Source organism: Gobio gobio, assembly GCF_949357685.1.
Source record: "Gobio gobio genome assembly, chromosome: 12".
NCBI lineage: Eukaryota > Metazoa > Chordata > Actinopteri > Cypriniformes > Gobionidae > Gobio > Gobio gobio.
The window spans coordinates 18,108,132-18,127,581 of record NC_137105.1 but is presented as its reverse complement, the minus strand read 5'-3'; the positions used below and the strand labels follow the sequence as shown (position 1 = coordinate 18,127,581).

At 41.0% G+C, this 19,450-nt stretch overlaps 1 protein-coding gene and 1 pseudogene across 2 annotated transcripts in view; both read left to right on the top strand.

Moving 5' to 3' along the window:
- The window catches only part of drc1 (dynein regulatory complex subunit 1 homolog (Chlamydomonas)), a 548,506-nt gene extending 534,289 nt beyond the window's left edge, over positions 1-14,217 (top strand). Inside the window, exons 2-17 of the mRNA XM_079831770.1 lie at positions 5,765-5,870; positions 6,025-6,112; positions 7,028-7,140; positions 7,296-7,479; positions 7,569-7,706; positions 7,871-7,957; positions 8,039-8,161; positions 8,303-8,442; positions 9,176-9,310; positions 9,391-9,727; positions 12,883-12,972; positions 13,222-13,317; positions 13,416-13,528; positions 13,611-13,763; positions 13,869-13,971; positions 14,051-14,217. Of these exons, the coding sequence (XP_079687896.1) occupies positions 7,031-7,140; positions 7,296-7,479; positions 7,569-7,706; positions 7,871-7,957; positions 8,039-8,161; positions 8,303-8,442; positions 9,176-9,310; positions 9,391-9,727; positions 12,883-12,972; positions 13,222-13,317; positions 13,416-13,528; positions 13,611-13,763; positions 13,869-13,971; positions 14,051-14,062 (1,821 nt within the window). The 5' untranslated portion in view covers positions 5,765-5,870; positions 6,025-6,112; positions 7,028-7,030 and the 3' untranslated portion in view covers positions 14,063-14,217. The remainder of the gene's footprint in view (positions 1-5,764; positions 5,871-6,024; positions 6,113-7,027; positions 7,141-7,295; positions 7,480-7,568; positions 7,707-7,870; positions 7,958-8,038; positions 8,162-8,302; positions 8,443-9,175; positions 9,311-9,390; positions 9,728-12,882; positions 12,973-13,221; positions 13,318-13,415; positions 13,529-13,610; positions 13,764-13,868; positions 13,972-14,050) is intronic.
- Positions 14,218-16,463: 2,246 nt separating this feature from the next.
- On the top strand, positions 16,464-18,312 carry LOC307135667 (voltage-gated potassium channel regulatory subunit KCNF1-like; annotated as a pseudogene). The gene is made up of 3 exons: positions 16,464-16,493; positions 16,680-17,469; positions 17,883-18,312. The product of its transcript is annotated as a voltage-gated potassium channel regulatory subunit KCNF1-like (transcript).
- The last annotated feature ends 1,138 nt before the right edge of the window (positions 18,313-19,450 follow it).

Below are 19,450 nucleotides of genomic sequence, written 5' to 3'. Positions count from 1 at the left end.
TTTAATCTGATGGCATTGAATTTATTCACAGCAGCGCCATCTTTGATTTTTTTAAGGGAATGAAAGCGAGGCTGTGATGGTTAGACATTCATCTCCTCAGTGGGCTGTACTGTTATTTAATGTGTTTTGGGATTGTTCTGCTGATGAAACACAGCAAAATATCTTTCAGATAAATTTTACTAAACAAAAAACATGAGCTGTGGAAAAATGTTAAGAGCTTTATATAGCTTTATATAGCTTTTTACAGCAGATGCCATTGAAAACATGGCAAGTCTATCCCTCACAGCCTCGCTTTCATACCTGTGTCATGGCGCTGCTCTGAATAAAGTCTATAGTCAGGTGCACAAATAAAGCTAGACACAAGCTAGTCTAGCCATGTCAAAAAATATCAGGCATCAGAGATTGTGGCGGGGAAAAAGCATCAGAGAGAGAGAAAGCCATAAATACAGCTTTCCTAAATTATCACCACATTCAACTTGTTACACAAACATCACTGTTGCTAAAAAAGAGCTGCTGACATGTAGTACTTTTTTCATGAGTTATGACCCTGCAATTCTTTCTGTTTGTTCCTGTTTCCCCAAATGGCAAAAAAATAAATTAAAAAAATAAATTGTTTGGAATAAAAAAAATTCTATCCAAAATATTTTATACATATTAAAAATACAATACATATATTTTAAATTCAAATGAGTATATTTAAACATTGAAGATATATTACAAAATGTCAGGGTTATTTCTATGTCTTTAGTTTCTTTGTGTTTTAGTTTTCAACTAAACACCTTTGGCTGTTCATTTACACGATAACAGCGTTTTGGGAGCCTGAAAATGCAAACTTTTGAAAACGGTTTTTAAAGTGCAAGTTTTTGAAAATGATACTGTTATCGTATCCGTGTACAGTACAAAAATTGGAATCTTTGAAAATGGTGACGGCATGCACATGCGTATTACGTGTTCAGTCATTAGGCGCGTAGTGTTTCGTAGTGCAGATCGACGCCCACTACTGGCCTTGCATGAATAATACAGCGTCTTTAGTCGTTTAGTCGCTCAGCGCCTGAGTGATCGAGCGATTCCCGACGTGCCTCGCCCTCGCCTGTGATGTTCGCCCAGGAAGAACAGCACCCCTCCCTCACAGCAGCCTGTTCTGTCTCCTTTGGCGGACCAACAATGGAGGAAGAGGAGGAGGAAGATAGCCTTTCTGTGGCTGCATCTGGCAGCGAGTGGTCAGACTCTGTCTCGGAGCCCTCCGCTTCGACGCAGGCCGCCACGAGTGCCAAAACCAGTGTTGACACAGAGCTGGTTCTTGTGCTCACCAGGGCCATGGGAGACCTCGGGCTCGAGTGGTCCCAACCCCAGGAGCCAACACGAAGTAGGCTGGACGAATGGTTCCTGCAAAGCCGTCGCCTATCCTCCCCTCAGAAGCCCGCCCCCTTCTTTCCGGAGGTGCACGACGAGCTGACGAAGTCATGGAAATCACCTTTTTTCACCTCGTGCTAAATCCTCTTTTTCCCCAGCGCTCTGGACTGTCGACGGCGCGAAGGAAAAAGGCTACGAAAGCCTTCCCCCTCTCGAAGAGGCTGTCACTGCGCACCTCTGCCCGCCCTCCTCCAGAGGATGGCAGGCCAGGGCACAACCCCCCCTCGAAACCTTGCCGCACCACATCGGGAATATGGCCAACCTGACTGTCCTTGAGCGTCACCTTTGGCTGAACCTCACCGAGATGAAGGAGTCTGACAAAGCCTCCTTCCTGGATGCTCCTATTTCCACCACTGGTCTGTTCGGTCCGGCAGTAGTTGGATTCGCCAAGCACTTTACGGAGGCACAGAAAGCGCCACAAGCCATGCGTCACTTTCTTCCGAAACGCTCCAGCTCTTCCTCTGGCCATCAAGCTAAAGCGCCGCTCCCTCATCCTGCTAAGGCGACGCTGCCGACCTCACAGCCTCGCTCAGCATCCAGGACACAGCAGCATTCACGCTCAGCGAGCCGCAACAGGCAGCCCGAGCGTCGGAGACCTCGACCCAAAGCTGTGTTGAACCCCCAGCCACCAAAGCCATCCTAGCCACGGGAAGAAAGAGAAGGTGGTTAGGTCTCGCCTCGGCCGGGCCCCCACCACACTCTCTCGGTCTCCCAGTTCCCTTCAATCAGGTGACTGGAGACTTAATTTCTGCAGCCAACTAGCCCGTTGTCAAACGCATTCGCCTGTACACAAACGCCGTTTTCACGGCGACCCAAATAACTATCAAAAAGAGCTTTTCCTCTGTAGGCAGTGTCCCCACCTCACAGTATGCACCCCTACACACAAACACTTCCCAGACAGTGCACTCGCTGTCTTGCGCCATGAATGTAACGTGCGCGCCCACTATACAGTGTGCACCGCCAAACATAAACACTATCCCCAAAGTGTTACAAGCACAAAGCAACCGGGTTACCGGGTTACCGGATCCCTATTACTAAGCGGCCCGCCCCCGAATCTAATTCAACCCCTGGCTTCACGAGCCCAGGCCTGGCAGGCCATCCCCGGTGTATCAAAATGGGTGTTGAGTCACATGCTTCGCGCCGAGGTGTCGAAACTGTTGGAAACCGTGCACCCGACGCTAAGTGAGTCAGGCTTTTACAGTCGCTACTTCCTCGTCCCGAAAAAGGATGGTGGCCTCAGGCCCATCCTAGATCTCAGACATCTGAACAAAGCTCTTATGACGCGCTCGTTCAAGATGCCGACGGTGAAGCAAATCCTCACGCACATTCACCCGGCGGATTGGTTTTTCACAGTCGACCTGAAAGATGCTTACTTTCACATTTAGATAGCACCCCATCACAGGCCATTCTTGAGATTCGCCTTTGAGGGGCAGGCTTATCAGTACACATGTCTTGCCATTCGGGTTATCCCTGGCACCTCGCACTTTTACAAAGTGCTTGGGTGCAGCTCTAGCTCCGCTGAGGCTAAGAGGAATGCGTATACTCAACTAACTCGACGATCGGCTTGTCATAGCCCAATCAGAGACGCAGTTGATAACCCACAGATCCTGGCTCCTCAACCATCTATAATGTTTGGGTCTCAGGATCAATACCACCAAGAGCTCATTGTCTCCCACCCAGAACATTTCCTTCCTGGGAACAGTCATAGACTCAATACACATGAGAGCGCAGTTTCAGTCACAGCGCACCCTCTCCATCCAGAGCATGGCGGCGTCATTCAAAGCTGGTGCTTGCATTCATCTCAAGCGTTTTCAGAGGATGCTAGGCCTTATGGCCTCGGCATCAGCAGTACTCAAACTGGGTGTATTGCACATGCGCCCCTTTCAACGCTGGTTGAATTCCCATGTTCCAGCTCACGCATGGCGATCAGGCCAGTTTCGCATCAAAGTGAACCACAGCTGTATCAAAGCTCTGGGTCATTGGAAAGCTACCGCCTGGTACCAGACAGGTGTGAATATGGGTACGATAACGAAACGGAAAGTGGTCTCGACAGATGCGTCCAACCTAGGTTGGGGCGCCCTACACGAAGGAAAGCCAGTCTCTGGCCAATTGGCAGAATCAGAGAAACGGCTGCACATAAACTGTCTAGAGATGACAGCGGTTATTCTATCGCTGAGAGCTTTCCTTCCGTACATAAAGGGTCACCACGTCTTGGTCCGAACGGACAACATGTCGGTTGTATCCTATATAAATCGCCAGGGCGGTCTGAAATCAGACATTCTACACTCCCATGGCGAAACATCTCCTTTTATGGGCAGAGCGCAACATGAGCTCTGTGAGAGTGGCTCACGTGCCAGGTATCCTGAATCAGGGCCCGGATATGTTATCCAGAGGCAACATTCCCCCAGGGGAATGGTCTCTTCACCCGCAAACAATTTAGTTGATTTGGAGCACCTTCGGAGAAGGTGAAGACAGACAATGAACTTATCCCTGATTTACTCCCTTGTGTATGTGTGTGTGTTACATGTTACTTGCTGTACCTCTTTCTCACTACGTTCCTTCATCTGATGCTCCCATTTCTTCCTATGTTTGGTTAGCAGAAGACAATGCTCACTGCCCAATATTTTTCTCCAAACGCAAGGATGCGCTGGCCCAGACACCCTCTGTATGCCTTTCCTCCGATCGTCATGTTACCACACGTCATCGAAAAGATCAAGGTTGCGCTGTCATGGAGCAGAGACTGTCACATTGGATAGTAGACGCTCTCTCACTGGCTTATAAGTCAAAAGGTCTCGTTTGCCCTATAGGCATCAAAGCCCATTCCACCAGAGGCATGGCCTCATCGAGGGCATGGTCATGTGGCATACCTCTGGAAGATGGCTGGGCAGGCTGGGCCTCTCCGTCCACTTTTATCAGGTTTTATAATTTGTAAGTCCCTGCTTAACAAGCTGGGATCCTTTCCATATAATAGGTACTGTCATTCATTCTTAGGCCCGAATTACTTCCGGTCTTATGCCTATTCTACACATATAAACTGTGTTCACAAGCATTAGTTTATATTACATACTATAAGGCCCACCTATGTCTAGTCAGAGGTTTTTATAACTCATATGTATACATATACACCACTCACTCATTAGGCCCGATTCTATCCGGCCTAAATTTTATGCCCTTATATGAGGCCCACTTTTGTCTGCCTCCTCGGGCTCACTGTTACCCATCTTTATGTGCCTCAGGTTCTCCTCAGACCATAGTTTGGGTCAGGTAAGCACGCACAGCGTTTCACATTGTGTTCCCATACGCCCTCGGTTCCCTGATAGAGGGAACGAGTATTGCCTAACGCGCCGTGCTTGTGCTTCTCAGGGTATCGCTTCAGCCGATTTTAACCTGAATCCTATGGCTGGACACAGTCTTTTATAGCCTCATTATGCTAATTCTAGCAACCTTTTTCGGCGGGATTTTATAGCGACCTTATTGGTTCGCTCACTCAGCCGCCTCGCCATAGGTTCCTGCAGTTGCTGCAGCACAGCCAATCAGCGCGTAGCTTGCGCTGCACTGCGTTTTACATAGATAATTTATTGAATATTTTTTTTTTGCTTCATATTCTTGAGAAAAGGAGCTTTTCCCATACTCAATACTCATTCCCTCTCTCAGGGAACCGAGGTTACGTGAGTAACCGAGTACGTTCTCCGTTCTTTGTCTCGAATTTAAGTTATGTTGGTTGTGTTAATTAAAATGATCTGCATTCTGCTCTTTTTGGTTTGTTTTATACATGCTGACCGTTACAGCCAGAAAGCAACTATTTCATATTTCTGATGTAATTTCAAAATACAATTTTGATTATATAAAATTATTTTTAAAATAATCAAATGGCAAAAAATATATATCAGTAAAAAATATACAATAATATTCCATGGTATATATTCATATATAAATATATACAGAAACATATATCCTATAGGCCTACTAAATTTGAATATTGTTTCATAAATCATAATACTATTATAAATATTCACAATAATAACATACAATTCATAAATGATGCAAAAATATCAAAAGGTAATGGTAGTCAAGGTGTAAATGTTTAAATGTTATATATATATATATATTCTCCCTGATATATTTCCAATATACATTTATTTTGGAACAGAACATGTTAATACCATGTGGTCAATTATAATGTATTGCAGAATCAACATGCGGCCACTTGGGCTGTATCATAGCAACGTTTTTGTAAACAACACTCGCCCATTCGCCGCACTCTTCTCTCTTCCACCTTCTCTTCATATTTAATTATCTGACTAGTGGTTATTAAAGTAACTGAACATGCACCAACCCGAACTTTATGCAGAGGACGAGGCAGACGAGCCTGGGCCATCTGTTGAGTCTACAAACCATGAGGAGAGAATTACAGCCCGTCGCCTCCGCATAGCCGCACGAAATGAGGCCAAAACACGGTAACGTTAGACATTTTCTCTCATTATTCATTAGCTCAGAGTCAGTATAACCTTTTTCAAATAGTCAGCAATAAACGTCTACTTCTCAGACCTAAAAGTAACTTTTTCTAGAGATTCTATAACTTACGTGCAATGACATATTGTTTTTTTGTAGCCAACAGCTTGGTGAAGATTCCCAGGGAAAGGAGGATATTAAAGAAGAAACACGGATAAGTCAGAAGGAAGTGGAGCAAAGTGAAAGGGTATATTGAACCTAAGAACGAATATAAGAACATTATATTTTATAGAATTTTATAGAAAGTCTGGATGTCCTGTAAAGAGCACATTCAAGGCTTTTCACAGACCAAAGTTTCACAATAACAACTGCCTCTCTTTGCACTTTAAAAATGACTGACATTAATTTAGTAATTCAATCAAATGTAACAATCTTATGGAAATATAATAATATTTCAAATCAAAATATGACTTTGTTACGAAACAGGACAACGATTTCATACATGTCCACTGTAGAAGACACCAGGACTTAATGAATAGGGAAATAAATTATATTTCAATATTCCTATGAAATATTAGATATTATTATGAAATCTTACCAATTATTACTCCCATTATTCTTATTTTTTCATTACTTGTTGCCCCAAGGATACATTAATATGCAAATACATAACATAGATACATTGCATAGAATTGGAAAACCTGCTCATGGCCATTTTACACACGTCACATTAAGCAAAATTATATATCAAATCATTCTGTTATATCTTTCATAAAATAGTTGATAATAATCTTTGTACAAAATTTGGTATAAAATCCAGATTTTTTTAATCCCATTGTTTTTGCCTATTCATGTCTATTTATGCCTTTATATTTACAGAAGACATAGAATAACATGAATAAAAGTTTCTTTTTCAAAAATTTAATTTTTCCATTTTTTGTCTTATAATCTAAGTACTTTTTTTAACTTTTTGTCCTGGTTCTCAGGAGGTATGCAATATTCTGTTTAATGATGGTCTTTTCACATTATCATACAAAAATTTAATAACTGTGATGACACAAGAAAGTATTGTATGTTTGAAATACTGTAGTACTGAATATTGTGCACGTAGTGTAAGAGCTAGATCAGATTTTCAGGATACTGTCCTCTCTTCTTTTTGCAGCACATGGCAAAATTAAAAAATGATGGTTTAGAGCTGGTGACCAACATTCAGGTAGCTGCAGACGCCAGAGAGTCTGACAGGAGAACAGATCAAGAGGAAGCATGTCGACTGAGGTACATGCAATTAAACACTTTTTTTGTCTCCATAGACAATATCACTAAAATGATTTTACACTGGGAGAAACAAACAATATGACAACAAGCCTTTGAAATTATACCTCTGTGACATTTGTATTCACACTAAAAAGGTGTCATTTGATTATGTGAAGGAGAGAAAAGCTGGAAAACGAAGCCAAATCCAGTCAGGAAAAGTTTGAAGAGATCACTCATAAATGGACGGATGCAAAAATGAAACAGACCCCGCTAGATCTGAGAGATGCTCTGAACAACCAGCAGCAACTCTGTGAACAGATTATAGAGGACAAGAATAAACTGATCAGTGAGCTGCAGCAGGTGAACACACACACTTGCAACAAATGTATCAATAAACATGTATAGAGTCTCTAAATCAAGAGTTATTAAGGTTGTTGTTTTTTGTGTAGGAGCTGAAAGCAAGTGATGATCGCTATGTGAAGGACCTGAAAAGACAGGCTAATGACATAGACCTGCTGACTGAGAGGATGGAAGAACAGGTCTCAAGTCTAAAAAAGTCATACCGGGAGGACCTCCAGCTGATTGAGGTGTAATACTGCCCCCTGCAGGCTGGAGACCATTTTTGCAGATACAAATCTTTATTTGGCTTAATAATGAATAAGCTATTAAAAACATACATAATGGAATAAATATGTATGCATAGGCCTAATGTTTTCAGTCATATACAATTTCATTTCTGTGAACATTAAAGAACACGTTTGATGAGGAGAGGAGAACGTTGCTAACCAAACATAGGAAGAAATGGGAGCATCAGATGAAGGAACGTAGTGAGAAAGAGGTACAGCAAGTAACATGTAACACACACATACACAAGGGAGTAAATCAGGGATAAGTTCTATTGATGCATCTTTCTCTGCAGCTGAGGACCATGATGAACGGTTTAAGTCTCCTTGAGGAGTATGAGGACTTGCTGCAGAAACTAAGAGTTCAGACAGCTGAAGAATACAACACAGACAAAATCAGATTGGATTCAGAAGTACATGTGAGTTTGATATGGGTTTATTTATAATAATTTGAGAATAACTCTGTTAATGTGTATACTGCTTGCATATAACTATATAGATACAGTTATGCTATAGGGATGAAAAAAACTCTGCTTTTGTGTGTGTCTGTGTGTGTGCAGAATTTAAGGACGAAGGTACAAGAGATGAAGTTCAACTACCATTTGAAAGGAGAGAACCTTCAGTACAAATTTGAGGTGTTAAAGAAAAGAGAGGAAGAGAACGCCATTTTAAAATCCCTATTGAAGAGGAAAATCATCAGGTATTAAAAGTTTTGCAGGTTAATCTCAGTACACTACCATTCAAAAGTTTGGGGTCAGAAAGATTTATACTAATACTTAAATATAATACTTTTTAAAATCAAAAGGGACAGTAAAGACCTTTACATTGTTACAAAAAAATGGTGTCAAATAAATACTGTTCTATTTATCAAAGAACCCTAAAAACTATCAAGTATCATCATTAAACAAGTATTAAGCAGAACAACTGTTTTCAACATGGATAATACTAAGAAATGTTTCTCGAGCACCAAATCAGCATATTAGAAAGATTTCTGAAGGATCATGTGACAGTAAAGGCTGGAGAAATTATGCTTAAAATTCAGCTTTGCCATCACAGGAAAAAAATGATAATTGTAAAATATATTAAAATATAAAAGTTTCATTTAAGTTTCATCGTAATGCCTTACATTCATTGTTCAATAAAATTAGCACAGCAAGAGTCATTACCAAATACTTAAAGGTAAAGCGACATTATAAAAAGTGAAAACATGATCTAACCCTTTAAAAATTACTTTCCTAATGTAGTAAGGCATTCAGTCAAATTTAACTTTATTTTTGACTTGACTTGACAACAAGGTAATATTTTTAAGGTTAATTAAAAACACTTTTTGTTAGAACAAAATTTTGGATCCAAAATAACTGATTTAGTCTGGCAATCTCACTCTGGTGAGTAGTTTTCTTGACTTATCTTTAGAATTTATCTGAATTTTTCAGAATGCAAGATGTTCTCAACAATCTAAAGTCCAAATGCGGCCAACAGGAGAAGCAGTCAAAAGCAGACAACCAATCACTGACCAATGACTATGCCCGCATCAAACAGCAGTACAAAGACATGCAGAAGAAAGCAAGGTGAGCAAATCTACTCATATCATGACCTAGAAACACATTCAGATTCTTTGGACATACCTTGTGTTTATGTGTGTGGACAGGCACTTTGCGGCGCTCGATGCTGAGCATTTTGAGAAGTTATGGCTGATATGTGAAGATGAGGTTAAGGCCCTAGCACACAGGGCACTGGAGACGGACCGAATTATTCACGAGCAGCAGCTGGGTTTGGCTTGGGTGTCTCCTCCGGTCCCCTTCATGGAACACTCCGGCCCGATCAAACAGCAGACCATCAGGATGGCCATACAAGCTGCTGCAGATACCCTTCAAGAGGAAACAAGAGGACATTTAGTGGAGGGATCTGAGGTCCTGGAGAACACTGGAGGTGGAGTTAACAGGAGAACAGTGAAGAGAATTTTGGAGCTGCTATGTGATGAAATGGTGAGTGTGTTTTTGTGGCTGATTCTTTAGTTAGGGACACCTTTGGCTGCTTGAAATCTTGAAAAATGTTTATGTTAAAAAAGATATCACATATCCTAGAATACAGGGTCTTATAGGTTATGGCCTCAAAGTTATAAGCATGAAGCAGAAGTTGCGATAGTCTTTTCTTTCCTATTGTGATATACACTCACCTAAAGGATTATTAGGAACACCATACTAATACTGTGTTTGACCCCCTTTCGCCTTCAGAACTGCCTTAATTCTATGTGACATTGATTCAACAAGGTGCTGAAAGCATTCTTTAGAAATGCTGGCCCATATTGATAGGATAGCATCTTGCAGTTGATGGACATCTGTGGGATGCACATCCAGGGCACGAAGCTCCCGTTCCACCACATCCCAAAGATGCTCTATTGGGTTGAGATCTGGTGACTGTGGGGGCCATTTTAGTACAGTGAACTCATTGTCATGTTCAAGAAACCAATTTGAAATGATTCAAGCTTTGTGACATGGTGCATTATCCTGCTGGTCATAAAGGGATGGACATGGTCAGAAACAATGCTCAGGTAGGCCGTGGCATTTAAATGATGCCCAATTGGCACTAAGGGGCCTAAAGTGTGCTAAGAAAACATCCCCCACACCATTACACCACCACCACCAGCCTGCACAGTGGTAACAAGGCATGATGGATCCATGTTCTCCTTTACCATCTGAATGTCTCAACAGAAATCGAGACTCATCAGACCAGGCAACATTTTTCCAGTCTTCAAATGTCCAATTTTGGTGAGCTTGTGCAAATTGTAGCCTCTTTTTCCTATTTGTAGTGGAGATGAGTGGTACCAGGTGGGGTCTTCTGCTGTTGTGGCCCATCCGCCTCAAGGTTGTGCTTGTTGTGGCTTCACAAATGCTTTGCTGCATACCTCGGTTGTAATGAGTGGTTATTTCAGTCAAAGTTGCTCTTCTATCAGCTTGAATCAGTCGGCCCATTCTCCTCTGACCTCTAGCATCAACAAGGCATTTTCGCCCACAGGACTGCCGCATACTGGATGTTTTTCCCTTTTCACACCTTTCTTTGTAAACCCTAGAAATGGTTGTGCGTGAAAATCCCAGTAACTGAGCAGATTGTGAAATACTCAGACCGGCCCGTCTGGCACCAACAACCATGCCACGCTCAAAATTGCTTAAATCACCTTTCTTTCCCATTCTGACATTCAGTTTGGAGTTCAGGAGATTGTCTTGACCAGGACCACACCCCTAAATGCATTGAAGCAACTGAACTGCCATGTGATTGGTTGATTAGATAATTGCATTAAAGGGTAACTAAACCCCTGCTCAAAGCTTAACTCCACCCACTGGCAAATTTTGAAAAATGCTGGAAAAGTGGGCAGAGCCCAGCGGAGACAGAGGGGATGAACCGAGGGCGGGGCTGAGCGGAGGGCGTGCACCTGAGACCCGCAGTAACGGGTTGATTGACAGCTGTCTGACTCGCGAGTCGCAAAGATGGAGAATGACTGGAGTGACGCCAGCTTTGCAACAGAGCCGTCATTCTCCTACCTTCACCTGAAGTGGAGGAGGGTGGATTGTCTGTAGAGTCAGACACAGACCCAGAGCCTTCTCAATGCCAGCCGCTGGCTCAAACTGCGTTAACTCCCGATGCCGACGATGCTAGTGAAACAGCAGAGCTGTTCAGACCTAAAAGCCTATTATAAACAGATTTCCTCAAATAAGTTAGACTATCAGCACGTTACAGTATTGCTGTTCGTTACCGCGTCCGCGGCAACCACTTGCGTGTCAGGGTTTGAAAGCGCGTCTCATGTATGAAAATGATCTTCTGTACACATGACAGGCGGCAATAATATCGCAAGAAAAGCCTGACGTGTACTGACAACTGCATTATTTAACCGTATTTTCTTCAATACAATGTTAAAGCAAGTGTCAAGTCAGTTTCATTCATAATATTTACTTCATGTAACATGAGAGTTCATACTAGAGTGAAGCCGTTCTCATCATGTGATTGGGGGAAACATTTCTGAGGGTGTGGTGAGCTCGTGCCAGGGGCGCGGATAGAGAGCCGTTGGAGGTACCATCCTACGTCACGATGTACCACAACGTCCAATAGGAAAATTCAACTGCAGTAGCCACCGTTCAACCTTAAGAGGGCAGCACTTTGGCGGTTTTACACCATATTTTATAGAATTAAAACACTTTATACTCAAATGTCAAAACATTTACTCGAATCAATGAACAGCATTAATAAAGCCCCAGTATTACAGATCATTAACTAAAAAAAGTTGGTTTAGGGTTTAGTTACCCTTTAATGAGAAATTGAACAGGTGTTCCTAATAATCCTTTAGGTGAGTGTATATCAGAGTGATTCTTGAACAATAAAAAGTGTAGGGCGGGGCTTGATTTTGTCCATGGGGAATTGGATTGTTGGATGGTTGTGGTTTGCTATTGCTGTGATGTCCCGCCCTCACGCCAGTAAACACGTCATCAGAGAAGAGATGTCGTTGCAAGAGGGATGGGAAGTTATTTTTGAAGATTACCAGGGCATTTGAAAAAAAAAAAATTATGTGCATGGATAAATAATGTACAATAAATACTGCAATATTCCATGACAAAATAATATTCGATTTTTATTTCATGGTGACTTTAATTTGGTTACCCTCATGTCATTCCAAACCTGTATGACTTTCATTCTACTATGGAACACAAAAGAATATATTTTATAATGTTTAAACATGTTATAATGTTTTGTCCATGTTGTAAAAGTCAATGGGGTCCAATGTTGTTTTAGACCCTATTTATTTTTATGTTTAACTCCTAATTTTAACGATGAAAAACACTATAAATCTATAATAGAAGGGAAGTTATAAATTCTGGTATGGAACAGGCCTGAAATAGAGAAATTCGAGTTGATTTAACTCTTCAACACTCTTAAAAGTTAAGAAAAATAAGTAAATAGACACCATAAATGGTTTCAAGTTATTATAATCAATCCTTTTAAACTACAACGGACATGTTTTTTTCTTTTCAAAATCCTCTTAGGGAACACAGAACAGAAAAAAAATCCACTATTTCAAAAATCACCATTGTATGTATGCTCTTTATTTATAAACTATTGCGATATCATATCATTTCTCTCTTTCTCTCAGGGGTTTCTTGTAGAGAGTAAACTTCTAAAGCTGTTGTCTCATGTGGAGAAGAATGAACAGTCCCTTATAAAGCTAGATGCCATTTTCTCGGTAAGTACAATTAGACCGATAATAGATTATTTTAATTTAGTTATATTAACATTATCTTATTTAAAATGCTAAAAAGTAAAATGCTAAAAAATAAAATTAAAAAAAGTAACATTATATTTGTGAGAAGCAGAAGTACCAGAGGTGCATAGATAGGAGTGAGTGCCTTTGAATATTGTCTTGTACAAATTAACCACTCAATTAGACAAAAAAGTTTGCATCAAAAATTTCTTCTGTCTTTTATGCACACAGGCAATTGGGATTGAGAGTGAGGTGGATGCGTATAAAATGGCTGAGTTCTTTATGAATTACAAACAACATGGTGGAGAGCAGAAGGAACAGATTGAAGTAAAAGTTGATCCCATCACCTGAGTTCAACCTCTCATTGTGCCACTCTGGAATCAAAACGAAAAACATGTTCCACTTCTCTTTTGTCTTTTTGTTAGGAAGAGGAGACAACCAGTGAGAAGGGAGAATCAGTTGAAGAACCCTCTGACCTCATCCATCATAATGAGCTACTAGTAGCTCTGAAAGATTTTACCGCCCAATACTGCAGACAGTCAGTGCACTTGCATTTCAAACCTAAAACTTTCTGTCATCACACGTTTCATAAAATCTGCTATATGTTATTATGTGTCCAGTGATGTTCAGGCCTCGCAGAAGAGCAGTGCTTTGGGGTTGGAGATGAGAGATGACTCGGAGGATGAAGCATACTGGGAAAGCATAGCTAATGTCATGCCAGAGTCCAAACTCAAGCTCTGGAGTGCTCTAGATACAGCTCTCAACAAGTACCAGTAAGTGTGCATGTCATAGTCAATCATTACAGCATATTGCGCTCAAATCTTGCGCTCGATTTTTGACTTAAACCTGTATTGGTAATGATAATGTTTTATCCTCAGTACTGCACTGACTGAAAGGGCTGAGCTTCTGGTGGAAACGCAGAATGTACAACAACAGAATACTGAGCTCAGACAGCTACTGCATCTTTATACATCCTCCAAGGTGACTGAGTAATTTACTTGATATTAAGTTTAAGTTGGGCTGTTAGCTTCAAATCATCTAACTTAATTTCTCCTGATAGGCCAGTGGCTGAGATGGAGAGCCAGACCACAAGAATGAGGCAGTTCCCCATGTGATATACCTAAGAAAAAGAAAAATGGCTAATGCATCTAAATGATGGAAAATATGTATTTAAACACTACAATTTCATGCTCAAATTATGGGGAAGAAATAAATAATTTTCAACACAAGAATCTGAAAATATATTTCTTTTAAAACTAGGTCTATAAGTAGCGCGTGGGTTGCAAAGGTAATGGGACTTTGGTAGTTTTAGCAAGTGACACAATTTACTGCACTACAGTTACCACTTTACAACACTAGATGGGGATATTTCAGAATAAAATGCAGAAAAAGCATGCGAGTAATACCGTTCTGTGCGAATATTTTTACGGTCTATGATTGGGACAGAAAGACACAAGTGGTATGTGGTTACACGTGTTGTTGTATTTTAATATACATTTTTATTTTAATTAATTGGGTTATTATTCAATAATCCCATAAATTATATGTACATTTCAGACATTGTTGTTATTCATTAAAGTATATATAGGCTAATTGATTGAAATCATTCAGATTGAATATAGTGTTGCTATTATGGCATATATTCAATTAAAAATATGGGCAACCAACCATATATATATATATATATATATATATATATATATATATATATATATATATATATATATATATATATATATATAGTTACGACAGTCTAGGGCCAGCCGCAACATAAGTGAATGTGCGCTCACTAAGATGTACAAATTCAACAAAAAAAAATATTTATTAACCACAAAAGTATATAGTGAAAATCAAAAATAAAGGGATTAAATCCAGGAGTGGACAAGGCCAAAATAATAAACAGAAATAACTCGTTTTAGTAGCCTACCCGCTAAATTCCCTAAATGAAAGAAACCACAATAAAAGATAAATACAACGCAACTTCCCTAACTCCCTTAACCAAAAACATAAAACAAACGACACATACAAAAGAAATGGTGTCGCACTCCCTACTTCCCTTAAACAGAGTATTTACAAATAATATATACACAATATAACTGAAAACAAAAAGTAATGCTCAGAATTGAAAATCAAACTAAACAAAAGCAAGTTTTACACAGAATACAAAATCAAAGCGGAAACCCAGACAGAGCAAAACGACTGGTTCCCTGTGAGAAGGGAACGGGTATTGTTTAAGACAATGATGGGAAAACTTCTTTTCTCGAGAATATGAAGCCTAAATGATCCTTATAATTTTATATAATGTAAAACGCAGTGCTGCTGCACAGCAGACCCAGGCGCTAGTGTGCTGATTGGCTGTGCTGCGGCAACTGCATGAACCTATGGCGAGGCGGCTGAGGCATGCACCAATGGGGTCGCTTCGCGCCCAAAAGCATGTCAAATACCGCCTAAATTGGCATATCTAAGCTATAAAAGCCCATGTTACGCCATAGGATTCAGATTAAATCGACTGAAGCGATCCCCTGATCTAAGCACAATAGCACGGTGGGTAATGCAATACTCGTTCCCTTCTCTCAGGGAACCGAGGCTATGTTAAGACTTAGCATAGGCTGATGGGAACCCAATTTAAAACGCTGTGCGTGCTTTTAAAAACTTTGTCCCATATTTATGGCCTGGGGAGAGAGCCTGAGGCTCATAGAAGAGAAAAAGTAAGAGACCCAAAAAGAGGCCAACAATAGTGAACCTCATATAAGGGTATATATAGGAAAGAATATTCCTATGTCATAAAGTCCATATAAGAACTAGACCAGACAAAGTCGGGCCTTATAATATTGAAAATGTGTATACATTTGTTACATGGGATTTTGACAAACTAGACCGGACAGAGTCGGGCCTTATAGTTTTTAATGTGTTGAACATTTGCCTGTTTCCCAGACCGGAAAGATATTTGGGCCATAAAGTATTGCAGATGTTAACATTTGTTTAAATGGGGTATAGATAAAAACCAGACCGGGCCTATAGTTATTGGAAATGTGTTATACATATGGAAAGAATCCTAGCTTGCAAAGCAGGGACCTCCAAGTTATAGAACCTAATAAATGTGGACTGAGAGGCCCAGCCTGCCGCCGCACATTTATCTTCAAGTGGTATACCACTGGACCAGGCCCATGACGACGCCATGCCTCAAGTGGAATGAGCTCTGATGCCTATTAGGCAGCAGAGGCCTTTTGACTCATAAGCCAATGAGATAGCGTCTACTATCCATCGTGACAATCTCTGCTTCGTGACCGCGCACCCTCTGTTGCGGCCCCCAAAGAAAACGAAGAGCTGTTCCGACTGTCTAGAAGCGGCGGAACGCTCTAAATAAAACCTTATGGCCCTAATTGGGCAGAGCAGATTTGAGACGAGGGAAGAGCTGATAGCGAAATAATCTGTGCTCTGAACGGAGTGGAGAGCACTTGGGGTATATAGCCATGTCTTGGCTTGAGGACGACTCTGGAGTCGTTAGACCCAAACTCGAGACAGAAAGCGCTCATAGAGAGTGCATGTACATCACCAACTCACTTGACTGAAGCTAGTGCCAGCAAGAAAGCAGATTTTAGCGTAAGGTGCTTTCAAGCTCACAGACTGAAGCGGTTCGAATGGGGAACCTTTCATGGCTTCTAAGACCGTGGAAAGGTCCCATATAGGAACCGAAGGAGCGGGTTAAGCTCTGCGATGACTACGATGACTTAAAGTGAGAGTTTTACATCGACAGAGACCCAGAGGCTTTTAAATGCATCCTAGAGCTGTATTACTACGGAGAGATACACATGAAGCGAGGAATCTGTCCCATGTGCTTCGAGAGAGAGATGGACTTTTGGGGAATCGACACGGAGTATCTGGATGAACGCTGCAGAAATCATTTAAATGAGGTGGAGACTATACTGGCGCAAATAGCAAAGAAGGTCAAGGCCATCCTAGACGGCGACCAAGATGCGAAGGTCATTAGAGGCCAGAGGTGGCAAGTGTTCCTGCAGAGGCTCCTTTCGAAACCAAGGTCATCTTTAGCCGCACGCGTAATCTCATTTGTGTCGATCGCGTTCATCCTGCGCTCCTCTGTGGTCATGTGTGTGAGCACCATGCCGGAGATCCGAGTGCAAGATGCCGAGGGTAACCTGGTGGAAAATCTGGCCGTTGAGTCCCTCGAGAAGACTTGCATCACCTGGTTCACCGTCAAATTTATTTTGCGCTTCGTGTCCTCTTCGAACAAATTGCGCTTTGTGATTTCCTTCATGAATATAATAGACTTTCTAACCATCATACCTTTTTACATAATGTTGATTCTGAATAATGTCATGATGGAGCTGGGCAAAGTCCGGCAGACTGCACGGGTGTTGCGCGTCATGCGCATTGCGTTGCGCTTCATGCGTATTGCGCGAGTCTTCAAACTTCGCGCCATTCGTCAGGTCTGCGAACTCTAGCTTTAGCACTTAAAGGGTTAGTTCACCCAAAAATGAAAATTCTGTCATTAATTACTCACCCTCATGTCGTTGGACACCCGTAAGTCCTCCGTTCATATTCGGAACACAAATGAAGATATTTTAGTTGAAAGCTGATGGCTGAGAAAGGCTTCAGACAGGCCTCCATTGGCATTCAGTACATTGACACTTCCAAGATCCATGAAAGGCACTTAAAACGTTGTTACAAAGTCTATCTCACCACAGTGGCTCTACAATAATCTTACGATGCGACGACAATAGTTTTTGTGCGCAAAAAAAATCAAAATAACACCTTTATCCAACTTGTTCTCGACTTCCGTGTATGCCTCCACGACGCATGCGCGAGAATATGACGCAGATGACGCAGAATGAAATGAATTTTCATTTTTGGGTGAACTAACCCTTTAAAAGCAGCCTGAAAGAGCTGGGTCTGCTGTTCATTTACATGAGCAAGGGGGGTTTCCTGTTCGCGGCGCTGGCATACACAATGGAGCAGAACCAACCGGAAACCATGTTCACCAGCATCCCGCAGTCCCTCTGGTGGGCCATCGATTCCATGTCCACAGTGGGTCATGGAGACATGTGCCTTATAACCACACTGGGCAAGTGTATCGCCGCTGTCAGTTTTCTGTGTGGCATCTTAGCTATTACGTTGCCACTTAACCTGATCATTAAAATCGTCGTTATTTACAGTAAGCAGCATGAGCTTGAAAGCATTGCTAAGCAAGAGATTGAACGCATGCGGCGCGCGGAGGATGAAGCACAGGAGTGTCAGGAGGCTGGAAAAATGCCATCACAGCTTCTGATGGCAACCATTCGGGGCGGGATAGTGCTGGTGTGACCGTGTAACGAAGTAACACATATATCCTTGTTATTTGGTGATACAGCAACAGTATCCAAAGACCAATCTGTGTAAAAATGCAAGAACATCAAAAGAGTGATTCTTTATTCACTTCAAAATAATAAACATCGGAAATAAAAAAGATCAATATAAACTGTTCACTGTGCAATCTATCTATCTATCTATCTATCTATCTATCTATCTATCTATCTATCTATCTATCTATCTATCTATCTATCTATCTATCTATCTATCTATCTATCTATCTATCTATCTATCTATCTATCTATCTATCTATCTATCTATCTATCTATCTATCTATCTATCTATCTATCTATCTATCTATCTATCTATCTATCTATCTATCTATCTATCTATCTATCTATCTATCTATCTATCTATCTATCGATCGTGGCCCGCTTGCAGAATCTGTGAAAATGGGAATAATTTTAACTAAATAAGAGGGATCATACAAACTGCATGTTATTTTTTATTTAGTACTGTCCTGAATAAGATATTTTACATAAACAATTTTTACATATAGTCCACAAGACAAAAAAATTGCTGAATTTATTAAAATAACCCTGATAAAAAGTTTATGAACCATTGATTCTCAGTGCTGTGTGTCGTTCCCTGGATGATCCACGGCTGTTTTTTGTTTTGTTTTGTGATGGTTGTTCACGAGTCCCTTGTTTGTCCTGAGCAGTTAAACTGCCCAATGTTCTTCAGAAAAATCCTCCAGGTCCTGCACATTCTTCAGTTTTCCAGCCTCTTTTTCATATTTGAACCCTCTCCAGCAGTGACTGTATGATTTTAAGATCCATCTTTTCACACACCCCCCGGCTCTTAATGCATTGTGTTTCCTTCTGGAGCATCAGTGAATGTTTGAGCCTTTTTTAGTAGTTGTCTGAAGAAAAACTGAAGAATGTGCAGGACCTGGAGGATTTTTCTATTTTATCTATCTATCTATCTATCTATATATCTATCTATCTATCTATCTATCTATCTATCTATCTATCTATCTATCTATCTATCTATCTATCTATCTATCTATCTATCTATCTATCTATCTATCTATCTATCTATCTATCTATCTATCTATCTATCTATCTATCTATCTATCTATCTATTGTTAGAA